The 18423-nt window shown below is 33.3% G+C and overlaps 9 protein-coding genes and 1 non-coding gene across 10 annotated transcripts; 5 read left to right on the top strand and 5 right to left on the bottom strand.

The window, feature by feature from the left end:
* Positions 1–424: 424 nt before the first annotated feature.
* On the bottom strand, positions 425–1030 carry NAEGRDRAFT_74873 (uncharacterized protein; the record flags this gene model as incomplete). Its single annotated transcript, XM_002670133.1, has 1 exon — positions 425–1030. One exon carries the CDS (start codon positions 1028–1030, stop codon positions 425–427), a length of 606 nt encoding a protein of 201 aa, XP_002670179.1.
* Positions 1031–1461: 431 nt separating this feature from the next.
* NAEGRDRAFT_53733 (uncharacterized protein) lies at positions 1462–2433 on the top strand (the record flags this gene model as incomplete). Its single annotated transcript, XM_002670183.1, has 1 exon — positions 1462–2433. One exon carries the CDS (start codon positions 1462–1464, stop codon positions 2431–2433), a length of 972 nt encoding a protein of 323 aa, XP_002670229.1.
* Positions 2434–2659: 226 nt separating this feature from the next.
* Positions 2660–3593, bottom strand: NAEGRDRAFT_81932 (uncharacterized protein). Its single transcript, XM_002670132.1, has one exon. It carries the CDS (start codon positions 3473–3475, stop codon positions 2690–2692), a length of 786 nt encoding a protein of 261 aa, XP_002670178.1. The 5' UTR covers positions 3476–3593; the 3' UTR covers positions 2660–2689.
* Positions 3594–3809: 216 nt separating this feature from the next.
* On the top strand, positions 3810–3893 carry NAEGRDRAFT_t739. Its single transcript has one exon. It is a non-coding gene; the product is annotated as a tRNA-Tyr (tRNA).
* Positions 3894–3911: 18 nt separating this feature from the next.
* NAEGRDRAFT_81931 (uncharacterized protein) lies at positions 3912–4655 on the bottom strand (the record flags this gene model as incomplete). The annotated part of the gene is made up of 1 exon (XM_002670131.1): positions 3912–4655. One exon carries the CDS (start codon positions 4653–4655, stop codon positions 3921–3923), a length of 735 nt encoding a protein of 244 aa, XP_002670177.1. The 3' UTR covers positions 3912–3920.
* A 283-nt stretch (positions 4656–4938) lies between these two features.
* NAEGRDRAFT_74869 (ANK domain-containing protein) lies at positions 4939–6708 on the top strand (the record flags this gene model as incomplete). The annotated part of the gene is made up of 1 exon (XM_002670182.1): positions 4939–6708. One exon carries the CDS (start codon positions 4939–4941, stop codon positions 6706–6708), a length of 1770 nt encoding a protein of 589 aa, XP_002670228.1.
* Positions 6709–8110: 1402 nt separating this feature from the next.
* On the top strand, positions 8111–12262 carry NAEGRDRAFT_74868 (uncharacterized protein; the record flags this gene model as incomplete). The annotated part of the gene is made up of 4 exons (XM_002670181.1): positions 8111–8207; positions 8310–10831; positions 10878–11851; positions 11899–12262. 4 exons carry the CDS (start codon positions 8111–8113, stop codon positions 12260–12262), a joined length of 3957 nt encoding a protein of 1318 aa, XP_002670227.1.
* Positions 12263–12613: 351 nt separating this feature from the next.
* On the bottom strand, positions 12614–13925 carry NAEGRDRAFT_74867 (uncharacterized protein; the record flags this gene model as incomplete). Its single annotated transcript, XM_002670130.1, has 4 exons — positions 12614–13180; positions 13225–13508; positions 13549–13626; positions 13739–13925. 4 exons carry the CDS (start codon positions 13923–13925, stop codon positions 12614–12616), a joined length of 1116 nt encoding a protein of 371 aa, XP_002670176.1.
* Positions 13926–14610: 685 nt separating this feature from the next.
* NAEGRDRAFT_74866 (uncharacterized protein) lies at positions 14611–15585 on the top strand (the record flags this gene model as incomplete). The annotated part of the gene is made up of 1 exon (XM_002670180.1): positions 14611–15585. One exon carries the CDS (start codon positions 14611–14613, stop codon positions 15583–15585), a length of 975 nt encoding a protein of 324 aa, XP_002670226.1.
* An 840-nt stretch (positions 15586–16425) lies between these two features.
* NAEGRDRAFT_53730 (uncharacterized protein) lies at positions 16426–18378 on the bottom strand (the record flags this gene model as incomplete). Its single annotated transcript, XM_002670129.1, has 1 exon — positions 16426–18378. One exon carries the CDS (start codon positions 18376–18378, stop codon positions 16426–16428), a length of 1953 nt encoding a protein of 650 aa, XP_002670175.1.
* Positions 18379–18423: the final 45 nt, after the last annotated feature.

Genomic DNA, 18423 nt, shown 5'->3' with positions numbered 1-18423 from the left:
TGTCGTTACATGTCGTTCACATCTTCCGAGATAAGAATTAGGACACATGTTCCCCTTAAACTCTAAACATGTGTCAGAACATGTATTCTATAAATTTAAGATTGAATTTGCTACTTGAGAATTACTTACAAATAACTTGTCGTGATCCTTAATATAGGTAGTTGCAGAACCTCCACCATCAACATTTATAGCATTCTTAAATCCAAGGGAGAGCAATAAATCAGTAAATTGATACAAATTCAAACCCCATTTGAGTGGTTCATATCCATCCATTTGAAGAATCAGCAAATTTCCATTCGCATCGTTTCCAATGGCAACACGAGGAGCAGCCTCTTCTATAAATCCAGTTGAAGTTTTTTCAATTTTAACTGATTCATTAATGTAGGACTTTCCTTCTCTCACCAACCATACAACTCCCTTTGTTTTAAAGATTGTAAAATAAATTACTAGTTAACATTGAAGAATTACCTACTTGAACTAGTTGAGTGATTTTCAATTTTTCATAATCAGTTTGATTCAAATATCCAAAAACATATTGAGCATTTCCTTTGCCATCATCAATTAATCCAAAGGCAGCATTTGGATGAACTCTCCCATAATCATTTAAAACTTTTCCATTTGAAATAACCTTTCCCAAACAATAGCCATTGGCCACATCAAAAAATCCTGCATTGGTTGCTACAATACAATCATTGAGCTTGGCTGTATCACTTGTTCTTTCCTTACAAGGTGTGTCTGTGAAAGAATTCGTAGTAGAAGGCTGACAACATCTTCCATGTGGTGCCAACACATGAAAATGAGAACTGACACTTGTCACTCTAATTAAATTTCCACTCAATTTCTGATTCGGAGCAAATGGCAAACTTTCATTCTTCAAATGTACATGTGAATATTGCAAATCCTTTTCAAAATTCTTTGAAGCTGTTACTATTAAATAATTCGAAATCAATCCACTTCTTTCTTTAAATTGTTCCGATTCGAAAAATCCATACGGATGACTAGAATGATCCATCAATTTAATATTTTTCATATTTTCTCCTCCTTTGATTTTATCTTTGATAATAGAACGATGACAATTTACCATCACTACCACTACTAATAAAACGGATAAAACAAGTGGTAACCTGAATTTATGATGATTTGATTTCGTCATTTTTTTTAAAGATTTTTTAAAACTATTTTACGCGGGAAAACTTTCTTCACTTGTTTCACTGTAGTTTCAGCAAGTTTCAATCACAGCAAGAGAATTTGATTTCTCGTTTGCAAATTTGTTATCCAATCATTTCACGTTTCCGGAAAACTTTACAAAATGAAAATGGAATTGAAAATAAAAACCGCGTAATTTCATGATTTTAATATTTTTAAAAAAATCAAAAGCCTCTTAGTCTTTTCAAGCACCTAACGCTTTGCCCGTTACCAAGCACATCAAACAGCACCATCTATCCACCTTTGACCAACAAGATGTTTGCCCAACACGTTAATTTCTTTACCACTAATAATAATAATAATAACAACAATGACACTGATTTCTTAAGCCATGAGGATGCCATGCATGGTTGGAATGAATACCAAGCAGCACAACGACAACAATTCACCTCATCTGTTGCTTCAGTTGGCTCTGAAGTAATGGATGAATTTGCCACTTTATTTAAAACCATGGATGAATTCATCTTTCCAGTAGTAGTTGAAAAGGTTGGATTGGAAGAACATCTCCCTGCAGCTGAAGATCAACAAATGATGTCCTTGGATGACATTTATCAACAATTGAGAAATTCTGCTCTTTCCCCAACAAGCTCAACCTCTTCTGCTTCCTATCAAAGTCAGGATGTGATTAGCACTGGTGCTGCTAGTTCTAGTAGTAACAAAGAAAGCACCTTTGATCAATCCACATTCGTCCAAAAGAAGAAGAAGAGCAGTAAGAAGGCAAAGCAAGACGAAGAAAAGACAGTGAACAAGAGAGCCAAGAAGAATAGTGCTGATGATTGGCAGTACACCAAATTCTCTGAAAGCAATTCCTACTTGGAAATTAACACCAACACACCTGAAGTCACCATTGCTTTTGAAGTTTACCAGACAAAAAGAAGACAAACTGTTGCTTTAAAGTCTGATAAAGATACAATGACAAGGGTTTGTGAAATCTCGTTCCAAATATCAAACTTGGATACCACCAAGACAAATTATGTATCACTGAAGAAGCGTTTCGATAAGGAGGCAATCTATGGCAATGCAAAGCCAACCAAGCTCTCCACCTGGATTAGATTGAAGGGTACTGAAGAGTATCTTTTCTTCTACTGCCAAACAGGTAAATCTTGTGGTGTACATAATGTTGTTAACTATGAATTTGGAAAATTAGAAACCAGATCCACTCATCTTTCAAAATACTCCACCAAGTGTTCAAACGGTTTTCACATCATTAGGTCCAAAACAGACTAAGTATTCACCTACTTGGTTTGCTATGAACCTAGCAAGAGAACACTTTACTTTCAGATCATTCTTGCATCAATATCACAAGAATTCCAACATATGGATCTTGTATATTAATGCAGCAAGGATTTGAAAGTGAAGGTTTAACTTGCTTGCATGTAAAGAACAATTAATCAATTTTCAAACAAACACTTATATATTTTCATAATTACTGCTTCACTAAAATTCGTAGTTTCCACAAACTGCACATCTGATATTAAGGATTTTATTCAATAAGATCTTTTCCATTTTTTGCTGCATCGAATTGTTGCTGATTAGAATATAAATATGTTGCCTTATGGTAGACGTTTTTCGCAATATTGCACACTGGCAATGTTTCAACAGTTTGAGAATGATCTGTTGATTTAATATGTAAAGATCCATGAATGGCCCAGCACAATGCACCTCCAAATGGACCGTTAGGATCTTGAATGTAGGCAACCTGGAAATCGAATTCTTTAGGTTCATAAACAATTGAATATTCTCCACTAGCCAACTTTTCCTCAAATTTCTTAATAAATTCTTCCACTTTAATTCCTCTTTGTAATTGTAAAATCCATTCCCAAATTTCCCTCTCTTCCTCATTACTCTTATCCAACACAATTTCATACCTTCTCAATTTTACTCTACACACAGCATCCAAATGTTTATAGTACCACTGATAACCCATTTGAGTTTCATCCCTCGTCTTTTCAACACTAATTGTTTTGTTGGCATCAAAGACAACACACTTCTTCAATAAACTAGGTAAAATCCACGAATTAATCATTTCATCATAACCAAGTGGAATTGTAAATCCTACCTGAGCTCTCTCAGCAACTGATGGCAATTCACTCAATAAATCCAACATGTTAATTTCATCATTCACAGGTAAAGCTCGGGAGGGATCTTTCTTTGCTTCCTCGATTCGTTTCTTCAAAATCGACTTGGTCAAACATTTAAGAGGCGAATCCATAAATTTACGAAAATACTTCTCCTCTTTTAAATTATCAACTGAAATTCCCATGCCCATTTTCTGCTATTATTGCTATTTTTCTATTATTACAATTATAATAATTATTAATATTTATACAGTTGTGTTGAAGATGATAAAATACAATTTTCCCCGAGGTGTGTGATGAAAGCTGTTGATGTTAAGGCAATTTTTTCTATTTATTTGAATTTCCAGAGATGAATTTGGGGATGACATTACAATAATCTTACAACATTGAATTAAGTCACCTCGGTTTAGATTTGTTCCTTAATAAATAGCAACTGTAATCGCGTTGTTAAAACAGACAAGTATTAAGAATGTACTATAATGGGCGAATAGATTTATAAGTAGGCTTTTGATACAATTAATGTAACCGATGATAGCTCAGCTGGTAGAGCATGGGACTGTAGTTGTAATTGTTATCCTGTGGTCGGCGGTTCGATTCCGTCTCATCGGATCTTTTTACCTGTTCGTTAAAACAAGTTTATTGATTTAGATTTGCCCTTCTAAAATTTGGTCTATAGAAAATAATGCACTTCGAGGAAGTTTTCTTTTGAGCCAACCTAATCTTCTCCAAGAACTCTCCTCTCTTAATTCTCCAATTATTCTTTGGTTTGTTTACAATTTGAGCTGATTTTTGATTCTTTCTAATTGATTGTAAAGTTTTCAAATCCTTTTCAGAGAGCAAACGTTCGAGCTGAGTATTTCCACAAATTCTACTGTGATATTTAAAGTATTTGGAGGAAAGACACTTGTTGCATTTGGAGCATTGAATAATTGAATCCTTCTTGTTGTTAGATTCCTTTTTTGGTTGAGTTGACTCTTTAATTGATTGGCAGCTTTGATTTTTGAATGAAATCTTTTCTGATTTCTTAGAAGAAACCCCTTTCAATTGTTGAAGAATAAATTCCATTTGCAAAATTCTTCCTTTCAATGTTAAATTTTCAGTTTCTAACACATTATTTTCATTTCTCAATGTTTCTAATAATTTCTTGTGATTCTTCTTTTGTTGTTCGAGTTTTTGCTGTTTCAGAACCCAATCAACTCTAATGGACTTTCTTTTTAAATATGGGAATGGAATTGTTCTCTTTGCAATTGGAATTTCAAATGTGGAAGTACTATTCGAAAGTGAACGATTGCTAATTGGTTGATTTTCAACATTTGTGAATGTTTTTGGAGATGAAATTCTTCTTCTTGGTTCAAATTCTTGCATGATCATTTTGTTTCTTTTTTTAATGTTTTGATTATTGTTGGAAGTTTAGTTCGAAAGTTGTTTAAATAGCTTTCGAATAGTTGCAGCATTGCCATTAACAATTTTCAAGGAAACAGACATCAACACTAGTCATTGACTTATTTTGAATATTAGAAACCTATATCTCCAATCAAAAATAAACTTTCACTTACCAAAACTTTCACTACCTGTTTTCAACTATTTCATTAAATAGTTTACAAAAAATTAAACATTTTGCGAGGGAAATTAAAAAAAAAATTAAGAAAAAAAAATGTCGCCACCCCAAGATCACGAAACAGATCAATTCCCGCACGCGCCAGAAATTTCATCAATTCCTAATGATGATCATCATCAGGAAATTAAATTATGGTCGGAATTTATGAATCGTGTCGGTTTGGATGTTTTCCAATTTATTCTCTCGTTTCTTCCACCAATTCCCTATTTATTTCAACTCAAGAGGGTTTCATCACACTGGAAGGAATTATGTGAGGAGTGTATGAAGGAGGATTGTACTGAATTGTTTTGGGATCAGAATTCATCTTTGGTTGTTCTCAATATGTTGAAATTTAATTTGAAAGATTATGCGAGTAGAGTGGGACTTCCGGAACAGTATGAAGATGAATTATTTGTGAAAAATTACGGTAGCAATGCCATGAGTTATGTCATGTTTGGATTTTTGAGGAATGTCTTGATGAATTTTAACAAATTGAGATCAATTACTTTTAGGAATTTAGAATTGAATGCTGCATTGTTGTATTTGATTTTTGTGGAATGGGGAAAAGAGGTGGAGAGTATCAAGTTTGTTCAGTGTACTGTTGATTTTTCAAATATGTCAAGAAAGATTCTGTATAGTGAAAATGCGGATGTTATTACACATCAGCAATATTTATATTTTATGGATCCTGCACGGATTTTGAATGTGAAATTCGAATCCAAATCAAAACTTGAATCTTCCTTTACAATTTTGCTTGAAAAAATGAAAGAATCAAAATTGAAGAATATTAGTTGTTACGAATGCACATGTCTTACAGGTTTTAATACTATGAGTATTGATCTAATACTACCTTTTGAATTGATGGGTCTGATTTCATCCATTGAAAATTTGGAGTCTGCCTATTACGATACTCTAATTCCTTTGACATCCTTTGATAATCTGCCAATATTCAAAAAGCTGGTACCTAATGTCAAGTTTAATTTGCCTTGCTCGGTGATTGCCTCCAAAATGTTGGTTTATTCGAAATATGAGGAAGTTGTAGATTATTATTTTTCCTACTTGTCAAGTAATTTTTCATTGAGGAAAACCAGATTGAAAGCTTATCAACAGAGAAAGATCAAAAATATGCAAGAATTTGAGCATTTTCACAACAATATAATTCCTTCACTTGTCAAATTCTTTCAAGTATATTCACCTTTTGGACTAGATACAGATCTAAAGGACATTCAAGGGTTTAATATTCTTCACATGGCGATCAGTGGTGATATGCGTCATGTAATTGATTTCATATTTGATTATTTTACGTTTTACAATCAGGATACTAACAATGTGGAGGATACAACTCGCATTTTGAATCATTTGTTTGCAGCAAATAACAGATTGGATGGCAGAAACTCAACATTTATAATAGTTACAAAAGAAAAGACATCAATAATCACCAAGATGATGGAACATTTGGTTCATTTCAATGCTCAAGACCGAGATGGATTAACGGTAGCTCACTACTATGCTCAATTCGGACAAATTTCAAAATTGAAATCGATTATAGCAATACTAGACAAATTACCAACTGTTGCCGAAAGGAAATACTTTTTAAATTTCAACATTACAAATAATCAAGGAGAAACAGCAGTGGACATTTGTTACAGGTACAAAATGTTCGCCCTATTGAGATATTTGGCTGAAATTGCTCCAAGATATGATATTCAGAATATTCCTGAAAAGCTTCCAGAGGAAATTGTTCTCACAACTGAAGATTTTGCCAAAGCGTTTGTTCAGAAAACACCACCAAAGGTTCCAACCAAAAAGTCTTGTCTATTCATGTAATTGGTGAACTTTATTTGATTAGTCAATAATCTCATCTACAACCTCATTACATGTACCAATATTAAGGGTGATGAGGAATAACTGCAAGTCAATGTAAATTTCTGTAAATTCACCTAATACCCAAATCTCACAGATAATAACAATCCGCTAGTAGAAGATTCGAATAACAGTGTGGATAGTACTAGTGTACGAAACATGGGATAATAGAAACATTTATTGACAACTTGCACACTAGAAAGTAATTTTTTGAAAGATGGTTTCCATGACCATTTATGATGATTGCAACATTCAACATGTTTTGTAGCTCTCTATCAACTTATTGAAGAGTTTAAAAATTTAATGACCAAAACGAAATTCTATGGTTTAGGTTATACAGCATCAATACGAAGGCCGCATGACTGAAATTAAGATGGACTAATTGAGACAAAACTGAATCAATGACAAATTGCAACCCGAAAACATTATTCGAAACCTTGCTAAACTTTTGGAAAGTATTCGAATAATCTCAATTAGTAGATATTTCCCAATGTTGAATTTCAACTGTTCAATCAACTACCCACCTAGTAATTCATTTAATTTGACTATCAGATAGCAACCTTGTTACTCCTTTCTTATTTGAAACGAAACCATAAACAATGCATCGTTACTCGACACCATTTCCAACAACATAATGAGGACAAACCCTTACCATTGCCATTACTAGCCAATCTTACCATATTTCTTCCTCACTTTCGGTCACTGATTACGAAACCTTCCCATTAACCGTTTCATTATATTCGAAATTTCACGTTTCTACCAGTTGATTCCCATCATTCTCTTAATTTTAAAAACGAAATCACATTTGAATTTGGAAAATCACAACTCGCAAAAATTGAGGAGCCTTCACAAGCCCGGGTTTAATCACTAAACTTGACAATTGACCTTGACTTGGTGATTGGGATTTGCTAAATAGATAGCCCCTAAAATTATCTTACATTATCTTAGACGTACCAGTTACCGAAAATCAAGCTCATTTCGCAATCATAGAATGTCACTAATCATACCTTTTAATAAGTGCGCTTACAAGTCGGACAGAATATTAAGTGAATTGAATATGCAAACTGAAGACAAGAAGTGGTACTGTTACCAGAAACATTCTTCAGTGTTACTTTCATGTTAGCCAATAAGTTTAGTTTAGTTTCTTTATTCTAGTGTGGGAAATAAACAATTGTTTGGAGATTTTGTTTGAGTTTGAACGTTCTATTGAAGTTAAAAATTAAAAAACAGGTCAATCGAATAGTAAGATTGTGCACACGGATAAGAATTGCCTTCTATTGAACAGTTATTCGAAAGAAAGAGAACTAGAAAGTGTTGCCTTGACTTTTCAGAAGGAAATAAGTTTCGGAAAGATTGATAATAGGGAATGAATAACAATTCTTCATCCTTACCATCAAATAACACTTCAACATTGACAACTGACAGTAATAATTCTATCAACATGTTGAAAAATAATAAGACTGGTATGTTTTCCATTCTACAACACATGTAGTAGTAGTAACACTTACTTTTCAATCCATGCATTCCAAACTAATCTCTATTCGAAATAATTCGAATTCACTTAGATTTAAACATTGTTTTAACATCAACTACATCATCACAATCACTTTCAAACAATCAACAACATGAACTCCCGATTTCTTCTGATGTCCAACCACAATTTTCCACATCAGAATTGGAAGGAAACATTCCTTTGATTGATGACAGCAATATCTCAAATTTGTTTCTTTCACAAAATGCTCAACAAGCTATTTATTCCTCTTCTTTCAATTGTAATCAGCAAGATCATGTAGGAGATGAGGAAGAAATGGTTTCGTCTGAATTATCAGAAAGAAAAAGTGGAGCATCTGTTTCTAATACTTCAAGCTTATTGAATTTAATTCTTTCCAGTAATAATAATAACAATACTCGTCATTCATCAGCAGGAATGAATTCTTCACAAGCTCAGCAACATGTGTTAAATTCAGTTTCGAATAATCAAAATTCGAATCCTTCTCAAACTTCTTCCTTTCTCCAACACTTAATTCAACAACAATTAATTCACAATTCCTCTTCATCCAATAATCCAACGAGCTTTGAACTTTACACATTAGTCAATCCAGCTACAGTTTCTTCCAATTCCATTTCTACAGATCTCGATTCTGTCCTATTAACAACCTCAACCAATTATATTCGAAACAATGACGAAATAGATTCAGATAGCAACATGATATTCATGAGCAGCGCTGCTACATTACCTTCAACTTCATGTGATAGTTTGTTAATTGGTGGTGGTCATAACATCATCAAGCATGTCCAACCACAACAACCACCACAACAACAACTTTTCAAAACAAATATCATCACTTCATCATCTTTGACCAATTGTAGCGGCAATCATAGAGGAAGTGTCGCAGTGATTCCCGACAATAATAATCACAATCACAATTATCAGCATCTGGAAGAAGCAAACAACAACTCTCTCAAGATAAGTGTTGGTGGTGCAACGGAAATTGATTTAGCTACAGTAAATAATAAGAGCGCGGGAAACAGTAATACTGGTATTAGCGATTTAAATTTTCATAATAATAATAATACATCGGCATCGCCTGGATCATCATTGTTATCGTTGATGGCTGGTGATGGTTCATCGAATATGAATATCAATACGAATACGAATAATAATCAAATAGTGATGAATAATAATAATAATAATATTACTGGTATGAATTCAACAGTAGGAGGAGGGACAAGGTCATCACCTTCCGAAGCAAATAATTATATTATGAATAGTTTAAATTCAAATTCTTTTAATAGTGGTCAACATCATAATAATAGCAGTAGCACCATTAGTAATAATAATACATCATTATCATCAAATAATAATAATAACATGAATTCTCATCATCAACCTCCTCTCCATCATAATCACTCTTCACAACATTCCCTGATGCAAAGCAATAATTACAACAATGGAAATGTTCAAAATCTCCCACAACATAACACTTCATCTCCACCTCTCGTTCCGAATACTCATCATCATATGTTATCTTTGAATCCATTATCTTCTCAAACAAACAAAGCAAGCAACATGATGATGGTTGGCTCTACTCCTCCTCAACAATCCTCAGCTGCTGCAGCAACATCCATTCATCCATCCTCCGCAGGAACATTGTCATCATCTCCACCTCTGTTGTATAATGGCAGCAGCAATAACAATTTGTATCCACAACAGCAACAACAACAACAACACTTTAATTATAGTGCAACAATGATGATGAATAATCAGAGTACTAGTAATAACAATACAACAACAACAGCTGGTCCGTATGGTTTAAAGCAAAATTCTACCAACATGGGATTATCTGGCATGATGATGAAACCAGATCCTCACACAACACCATCTCCTTCCAATCATTCATCTAGTACTAATGGGTTCAATTATAATAGTCAACAAACACAATATAATAATGGTGGTGTGATAGATAATGGATATCAACATCAACAGCAGCCACATCAACAGAATAATGTAATGTATAGCAATCAACCAATGAGCTCATCAAATCATCACAATGTGACGAGTGCTTCTCCTAATCTTTCAATGGATCATCAACAGGGAAATATTCAATTCCAATTCCATCAACATACTCCTAATCAAAAGAAGCGAGGAAGACAATCTAATAGTAATACTCCACAAACTTATCAATTCCAATATTATAATGGTAATACATTTACTAGTAATGGCACCAAAGTCACGAATACTCCTCAATCAACATTCCAACAAAGTTCCTATCAACCTCAACCAATAATGAATAATCAACAACAAATCATACATAATTTTACACCAGCTCCACAACAAAATTTCAGTAATAGTAATAGCAGTTCTGGAAATGCTCCATCATTAATGTATAATACTAATAACAACAACACCAATGGTAATATGAACAGCCCTGCTAGTGGAATACCTAGAGAAATCGAACCATTCTCATCAGCGGAAACATTTAATGATGAAGAGGATGAAGATGATGACGATGAAGAGGAAAATGAAGATGACGATTGTGAATATCACCCAATTGCCTGTGTGCAATGTAGATCTCTACACAAAAAGGTTTGTTTCAGCTTAATAATTGTTTAATTTCTAATGAATTAATTAGTGTGACAAGAAATTGCCAGCTTGTACCAAATGTGTTTCCAGAGGTGTGGAATGTACCTATAGAACACCAAAGAGAAACACTTCTCAACCATTACCAAAGAAGAAGAAAAAGAAGAAGAATAAGAGTGTTAGCAACAAAAGTTCACAACCATCACAATCTGTTAATTTATTGGTCAAGACAAAAGTTTTGGATTTGTACTTTACATATTTATGTCCAGATTTTCCATTAATTGATAGATCTGAAATGGAATTTTACTTGAGTGATGCCTGTCCTGTAGGAACACCAAATAAGAAGGAAATGGAAGTTCTCTTTATGGCAATTAGAGCATTGTGTGAATATAGAGTTGGTTCTGTGGAGAGTGGAGTCAAAGCTGTTCAGGAAGCAAGGCAAGCTTTATCAACAGTTTTTACTGATTATTCTAATTTCTATGTTGCTTGTTCGTATTGCTTTATGTCCTATGTGGAGTCTTTGAATCATGACATTAAGACTGCTAACTTTTTCCTCAAACTTGTTGATTATCACTTACAAGATATTCCAACTGACCAGCTCGATGAAAAACAACAAATTCTTAAAAGATATCATGCCTTTGCTAAAACTAGTGTCAGTAACAGATTATTGAACGATTTTACAGGAAATGTAATGGACGTAATCAAGCAAATTCCACAATTATATTCCCTTTCTACTGGTCAAAGTCTTCCACCAGAGTTCCAAAATATTGTAAATCAAGAAATTACATCTAGTAATTATCAAGAAACACTAGATGTTGTAGAGACACTCTTCAAACTGTTACACGTCCAAACAGACAATCTTGCCAAACCAGTTGATATTAAGGACTTGAGAAGAATTGACCTTGTTTATATTCTCATGACTAACGGATTAAAGATTGCAATTTTGACTAAAGCTGGAGAAAGAAAGGATCTCATAGAAGAATCAGCGCTTAAAATTACCTATACAACCTACTCCCAACTCTATGCGTAAGTATTTTCAAAACATTTAAAGAAATATTAACATGTTTATATAGATTTTCATCTGTTGACATGATGGGATATGTTGCACTTGGTGCCAGAGTCCACTATCATATTGTCAGAGCTATTGAGGCAGGACAGAGATCAAACTTTACAAATGGAATAATTTCACTCGATGGTAAAATAGGACCAATTGATTATTATGAAATTTTGGCTAGTGATTTGCGAGCAATCAATTTACTGAAAAGATACTTGAGGACACCTTCTCCTTATTTTGAAAACTTATGCTCTGATATTCAAACATTACTGCAAAATAGAGGTAAAGGAGTAATACAATCATCACCACCAACAACACTCAACACTGAATTTCCTAATTCACAACCTGTTTATAATCTAGATTCAACAATAACTCAAAACTAAATTGATTTTAAAATTATGTAATTAAATATCCTACATTATCGATTTACTGAACCTGATCAGCCAACCTAAGAACTTTATTGTCTCCTTTCGCACAAATAAGGCACTTTTTAAACATTTCAATTTTCTAGTTATCCTGTTAATTCCTCGCTTGTTTAACACGGTATGAATTTGAAATCTCTCCTTGCAATAGTCTAATAACAACTGCTTCTTAGTTCAGTAACTTCCGAGATAATTATCGCATCAAATATTTCAGATTATTGTGAGTTTCCAGAAACAACTCAGTTTGGAGTTCAAGAGGCTGATTTAATTAAAAACATTATATATTGAAGAAAATCAAATTGGTGAAACAATTTAATGAGGGAAAGGACTTGGTTTTCTCATAGTCTTTAAATTATTTCTATAAGTCCTCAAACCTCTATTCAAATCTTCCATACTCTTTGAGGTTTCAATAAATTTTTTATACAACAATTGATTAGCAATAGAATTCAAGGAATAGAACCAATACATGCTCATCATTGGATTAATATACAAGGTTGATCCAGAGGTACGTGACTTGATTTCTGGAGGATGATAATTTCCATATTGACCTTCAATAGCAGCAATGATACAACTACTAACAATGGAGGGAGCTTTCTTCATAATATTGAAAGTATATTGGCATGACTTTTTAAATTGTTTGAAACAATTCCACTCTCTCACCACAGAACATACTCCTAAAAATCCATTATCAAACTTGGTAATTATTTCACTAGTATTTTCAAAGAATAAGCAACTATTCACTCCATGATAATGATCCACTCCAAATCCAATGCAAGTTACAATTCTTCTCTCCATTGGGAGCACACTAGTGGAAATTCCATAAGCTCCAACAACACTCATTGAATCTTCCTGTGGAGATCCTAATCCAGTTTCATTTCCCTATAATTTCACATTAGTTTCAACATTGAATTCAATAGACATACCCTCATCATGACATCATTTCCTCCGTCCACAATAATCATCATATCGATATCATGTCTCTTGATGATAATTTCATATCCTTCAGTTATTCCAACAACACCAGTTTCTCTTGAAAAGGTATAAACAATTGGATTCTCTTCAATATGCTCCTTTTTCAAATATTCACACAAATACTTTTCAGGGAAGTATTCCAAATCATGATTATCTGACTCTGCATTCACTGCAAACAATGTATTCTTTCCTTTATAAGAAGGAAGTTCAATATTTTCAGTCTTTTTATCCATTCCTTCGAAGTTTGACATTTAAGAGAAATCATAAATACCTACTTGATACATCAGTAAACGCCAAATTAGCCAAATAAACATTCTTTCCCATGGCCTTGAAATCAAAATACAATGGCAATCCTATTTGTCAAAATCAAACACCCGATCATCAAGATTCCAAATTAAATACAATTAAATACAATTAAATACAATCACGATTAATAATCAGAATGATGATCAGCAAAATACAAACCCGAATAAACATCAAAGCCTCCACCACATCCACAAATTAAAATATTCTTACACGATGCGGCAACAAATTGATGAATGGGACTATACATTTCCCCAGCAGCTCCCGAAGAAGCTGGTGCATAATAGGAAGATGCTGACGATTTTGATGATTTTGATGATGACTTGGAGGATGACAACAAGTTTAACATTTTTTTTTAATATTATTTTGTAATTTTCTCAGAGTATAAGGATAACAAAGTTCATGAGTTCACATTTCCAAAGGTTTGATGCACGAAACAAACTAATCTATGGTCTACTCCTGTAGTGATGTTATAATAATGATCAATTAACTCCTTCAGCACCAATTTGATTACTACCAATTCATGAATTGACTTTTCGCTTGTTTTTATTAAGGAAACCATTCCTGTTTCTCAATTTGACCTTTGCCATTGCATTAATTTCAGTCCTTGTGTTGGAGTTTATGTTTTATGTTGATTGTTTGCATCATTATGAAAAGAAACAAAAAGAAATAAGGAGGACAACTAGGAAATCACAAGTTGCTGTTGGAAGATGGTACAGTAATATGAAAAGAAATAAAAACATTGAAACCAATATATACTAAAGTCAGTTCTCAAACACTTGGGGGTGTAGTAACAGTATGTTAATTACAATTTTTCATTCTTAACAAGAAGATTATAATGCATTTAAAATGTTGTTAATTTCAATGCTTTAATTCACGATTCAGGAGTTTCGTCTTCCATTAATGTTAATCCCCACAAGTTCCTGGAAACATGCAAAAATTATTACATTTTTCCCAACCCCGCAAAACATTCCAAACAAATATAAATGGAGATTGATAACTAACCTGTTGTGGAGGATTCGAATAACAAAAAAATGCACAAACTCTTTCCTCTCTTGCTATTAATTCTTATTGTTGCTGCATGTTCACATGTGGTCAACTGTAGCGTTTGTCCAAAAGGTTATTTTGCAACTCAAAACATTGAACAAATATGTCATGTTTGTGACTATGGCACCTATTGTCCAGGTGATGACCATAGTTATGTTTGTCAAGATGGAGCCATTGCTCCACAACAAGGTCAATCCACTTGTAATACATGTGATTCTGGCAGATCCAATTCTGCACGTATTTTGTGTTTATTGAAGGGAACTCCAAGTGATGCCATTGAAATATTCACCGATAGATATGGTTCTCCAACTCCATTCATTGTTTCCAAGTCAACTTTTGTTTACACGACACTTTCCATGCCCTATTCCACTAATTTGAATTACACTCTACAAATAACATTTAATGGACCAGATATGGACTCACAATTGTTGCTTTATGCCAGTACAAAGACGGGATCACCATCTGCTGCAAATTATGAATTCTTTGGAAATGGATTGAATGCAACTCTTTCATTACCTCAATCCATTGGAAGTCAATTCATCATTTACTTTAATTTGCAAGCTCCTTCTTCTCAATTCAGACTCAAATACTATGCAAAGAGTTTCCTTTCTTATCCATATGTTAATGATATTAACAGTGGCCACTTTGAAATGTATCATCCTTTCATTTTCCAAAATTGGATGACTTTCAAAAAGGATAATGTTCCAGAAGGTACAACCATTGGTGTCAAGGTCAGATTGTTAAATGATCCTTCACTTGGTAATAATAATCAACCTGTTGACATTTTGTACTCTTCCAATCCATTTATTGTTAATCTCAATCCAAATAATGCAAATTTGGTTGTGAGAGGAACAGATAATCAATACATTACTGCTGTATTCAAGCAAACCAAAAGTGGTCCTTTTGTGTTTGGAATTGTTGCTGAATTTTATTTGAGAACTGTTCAAGTTGACTTGTATTAAATAAATATTGAAATGTTACAGTCGTTGTAATTACCTCTGACAAAATCTATCTCATTTAAATACAGTTTCATTTCATAATTGATATCAAGATTGAAAAAGCAACTTTTCCATCTCAATCTCACAATTTAACACTTTAAAAATTGTTATAAATTTTGCAATTTCCAATTCTAAAAATAAAAAACAAAAAAATCAAGAACTGAAGTTAGAATAATAATTGAAATCAACAACAAAATGGCCAAGACTCACGGATCATTGACTAGAGCAGGAAAAGTTAAGCATCAAACTCCAGCTGCTAACGTAACTGATAAGCACTTGCTTGGAAAGGAAAAGACTGGTCGTTCCAAGATGAGATTAATCTCCAATAAGAGATTTGTTGCCTCATCAATTTCCAATCCAATGAATAAGGTGAACAGTGTTGAAATGCAAGAACAAGTGAAGGCTCAAAGAAAGGCCCAAGCTGCATTGATCGCTGAAAGAAAGTCTCTCAAGTAAATCATCATTGCTGTGATGAGATAGAGGAAGAGTGAAGAGAGGGAATTGAAATTTTACATTCCGAAAATTTCATCATCAAATTATTTTAATTTTGTGATGATGATTTTTCAGAGTGGTGAAATTTGTTAGAGCAATTCAACTCGAAGCAAATAGAAAAAGGAGTGTTGTTTTTGAACTTTTTGTACAATCACTCTTCCTAAGGTTTACTACAAAATAAATATTATTTGTATTAAATTAAACCTTAAATGGTCAAAATTAACTCTAGTCAATTGTGACATCTCTTCTAATGCAATGTTGCAAAGTGAAGAATCGTTTCTACCAATGAGAAATGAAATAGTCCTCAATGTTTTACTTCTTTTTGGATTTCTTTTTTTTGGGTTCAATCGTTTCCTTTGATTCGATTACATTCCATCCCTTAACTACCACGTCCATAATGTCTTTCAGATTAATATCTTGATTTTTCCAATCTGGCAACTTTTTTAATATCATTGCATTCAATGGACCAATACACTCGGTAAGATCACTTTTTGATGGAATAACTAGGTAGAAATCTGTAAGATACTCCAATATATGATCATTACTAACAAGAAATGGATACTGTTTAGAAATTTGATAAATATGTGAAATGTCCAAGTCATTATCCTCAATATAGCTATCAATGATACATTTAGGAAACACGAACTGAAACCTTCCTTTTTGGTCAGCTACCTCTTCCACGTAACAATTACAAAAGATGGATAGATGGAGTATGCTAATATTTTCTAGTCCACTAAATTCAGGAATCTCTGAAACAGTAATTGAATCCTTTGTTGAAAAAGTTTTCTTCAATATACTTGCCCAAACCAATACTTTGTACATATCTTTCAAAATTCGGGAAAAGTTAGCATTGCCGTATGGCTTAATGGTTTGTGGGGGTGCGTGTGATATGTTGTTGTCCAAAGTTTGTTTAATTCCTTCAAATGAGGCTTGAATGTCAGGATTTGAATACATAAACGCATAATGTACAAGGATTGGAACACCTCCTGTCATTTCATGAACATGATTGGCAAGTTTTGTTGTAACTTCATCAGGAAGTGATTTAAAATGCTGAAAATGTGTCATTATTGTTTTAATGTCACCAATGTCAAGAGAGGACAAATTGACAGAATAAACAGCAGTTGGGCTTCTGTAACTTGACTCTTCTCTAAACTGTCCTTTTTCAATCAGATCAAACAATAAACCTTTCCCACAAATGTACAAAAACACATTAGAAAGCTTCTGTAACTTGACTAAGCTAGAATTCCATATTATATGGTAACTTTTAACGGTATTTTGATCTATTGCAGTCTGTTTAAGAAATATTTGGAATTCGTCCAAGATAATATAAATTGGGCCAAGTGAGGCTATCCACTCCTCAAATGGTTTCGAATCATTTGGAGGAGGTACTTTCAATGTATTTACAATACAAGAACTGAGAATTATGTCAAATGTGACATTTTCAGTTATTTCAACAAAATTAATATAAACCATTTTTGCATTTAGCAAACTGTGAATTTGATCAGTACTAAACTGATCCATTAAATATTGTGAGAAAGATTTACCATCAATGTACACAGATTCGTCAGAGATTGCATTTCGTAGTAACTTTAGAAATTGAACACCAAATCTTGTCTTACCAAATCCAAAATGGGAAAAATTACAAACCAGAGATTTACATCTAATTTCTTCTGTGTTGAGATTGTGTAAAAATTCAACAGCCATATTCTGAACACATTTCTTGTTATTTTGATAAGGCATTGAATTATCGAAAACTGGCATAGTGATGGAGATATTCATCAAATTGAAACCTATTAAGGGAACAAGTAGCTCTGTTTCTCTCAATGAAAATATCCAACTCTTCAAAGATTCATACAGTTCTAAATCTATCAAACAATTGTTTTGACAAAAGGAATGACTAATTAGAGACTCTATTGCTTTCCCATCTAGGTTATAAAAGTTTTGTGCAACATCCTCGCTTAAACCCATTCCTCCATCATTCTTTGATTTTGTTAACATTTCTCTGGTCTTTGCTTTTGTCCAATACAAGTAGGAACATGGAAGCAAATCATTCTCAACCCAATATTCCAAGAGAGCAACAGAATTGGGTCCCATAAAAGAAAGTTTGTTACCAGTTCGCAACAACACTTCCAATCCTCTGCCACTAAAACTATGGAGATAGTACTCGGTTGCTTCCTTCAAACTAAACCCTGCTTTGTAAACAAGAGCAGAACAAGTTTCTTGTATTGTCCAATCCCTGAATGCATATGTTGACAGTCTTACCATTGCTTGATATTCTATTGGATTCAGCCTAAGGAAACGATGGAATAT

Source organism: Naegleria gruberi, assembly GCF_000004985.1.
Source record: "Naegleria gruberi genomic scaffold NAEGRscaffold_74, whole genome shotgun sequence".
Lineage (NCBI taxonomy): Eukaryota > Heterolobosea > Eutetramitea > Acrasida > Naegleriidae > Naegleria > Naegleria gruberi.
This window is presented reverse-complemented; position numbering and strand designations above follow the sequence as displayed.

Excerpts from the sequence above, each read along its gene's own strand:
- NAEGRDRAFT_81932 (XM_002670132.1), bottom strand. The coding sequence starts at position 3,475 with ATGGGCATGGGAATTTCAGTTGATAATTTAAAAGAGGAGAAGTATTTT.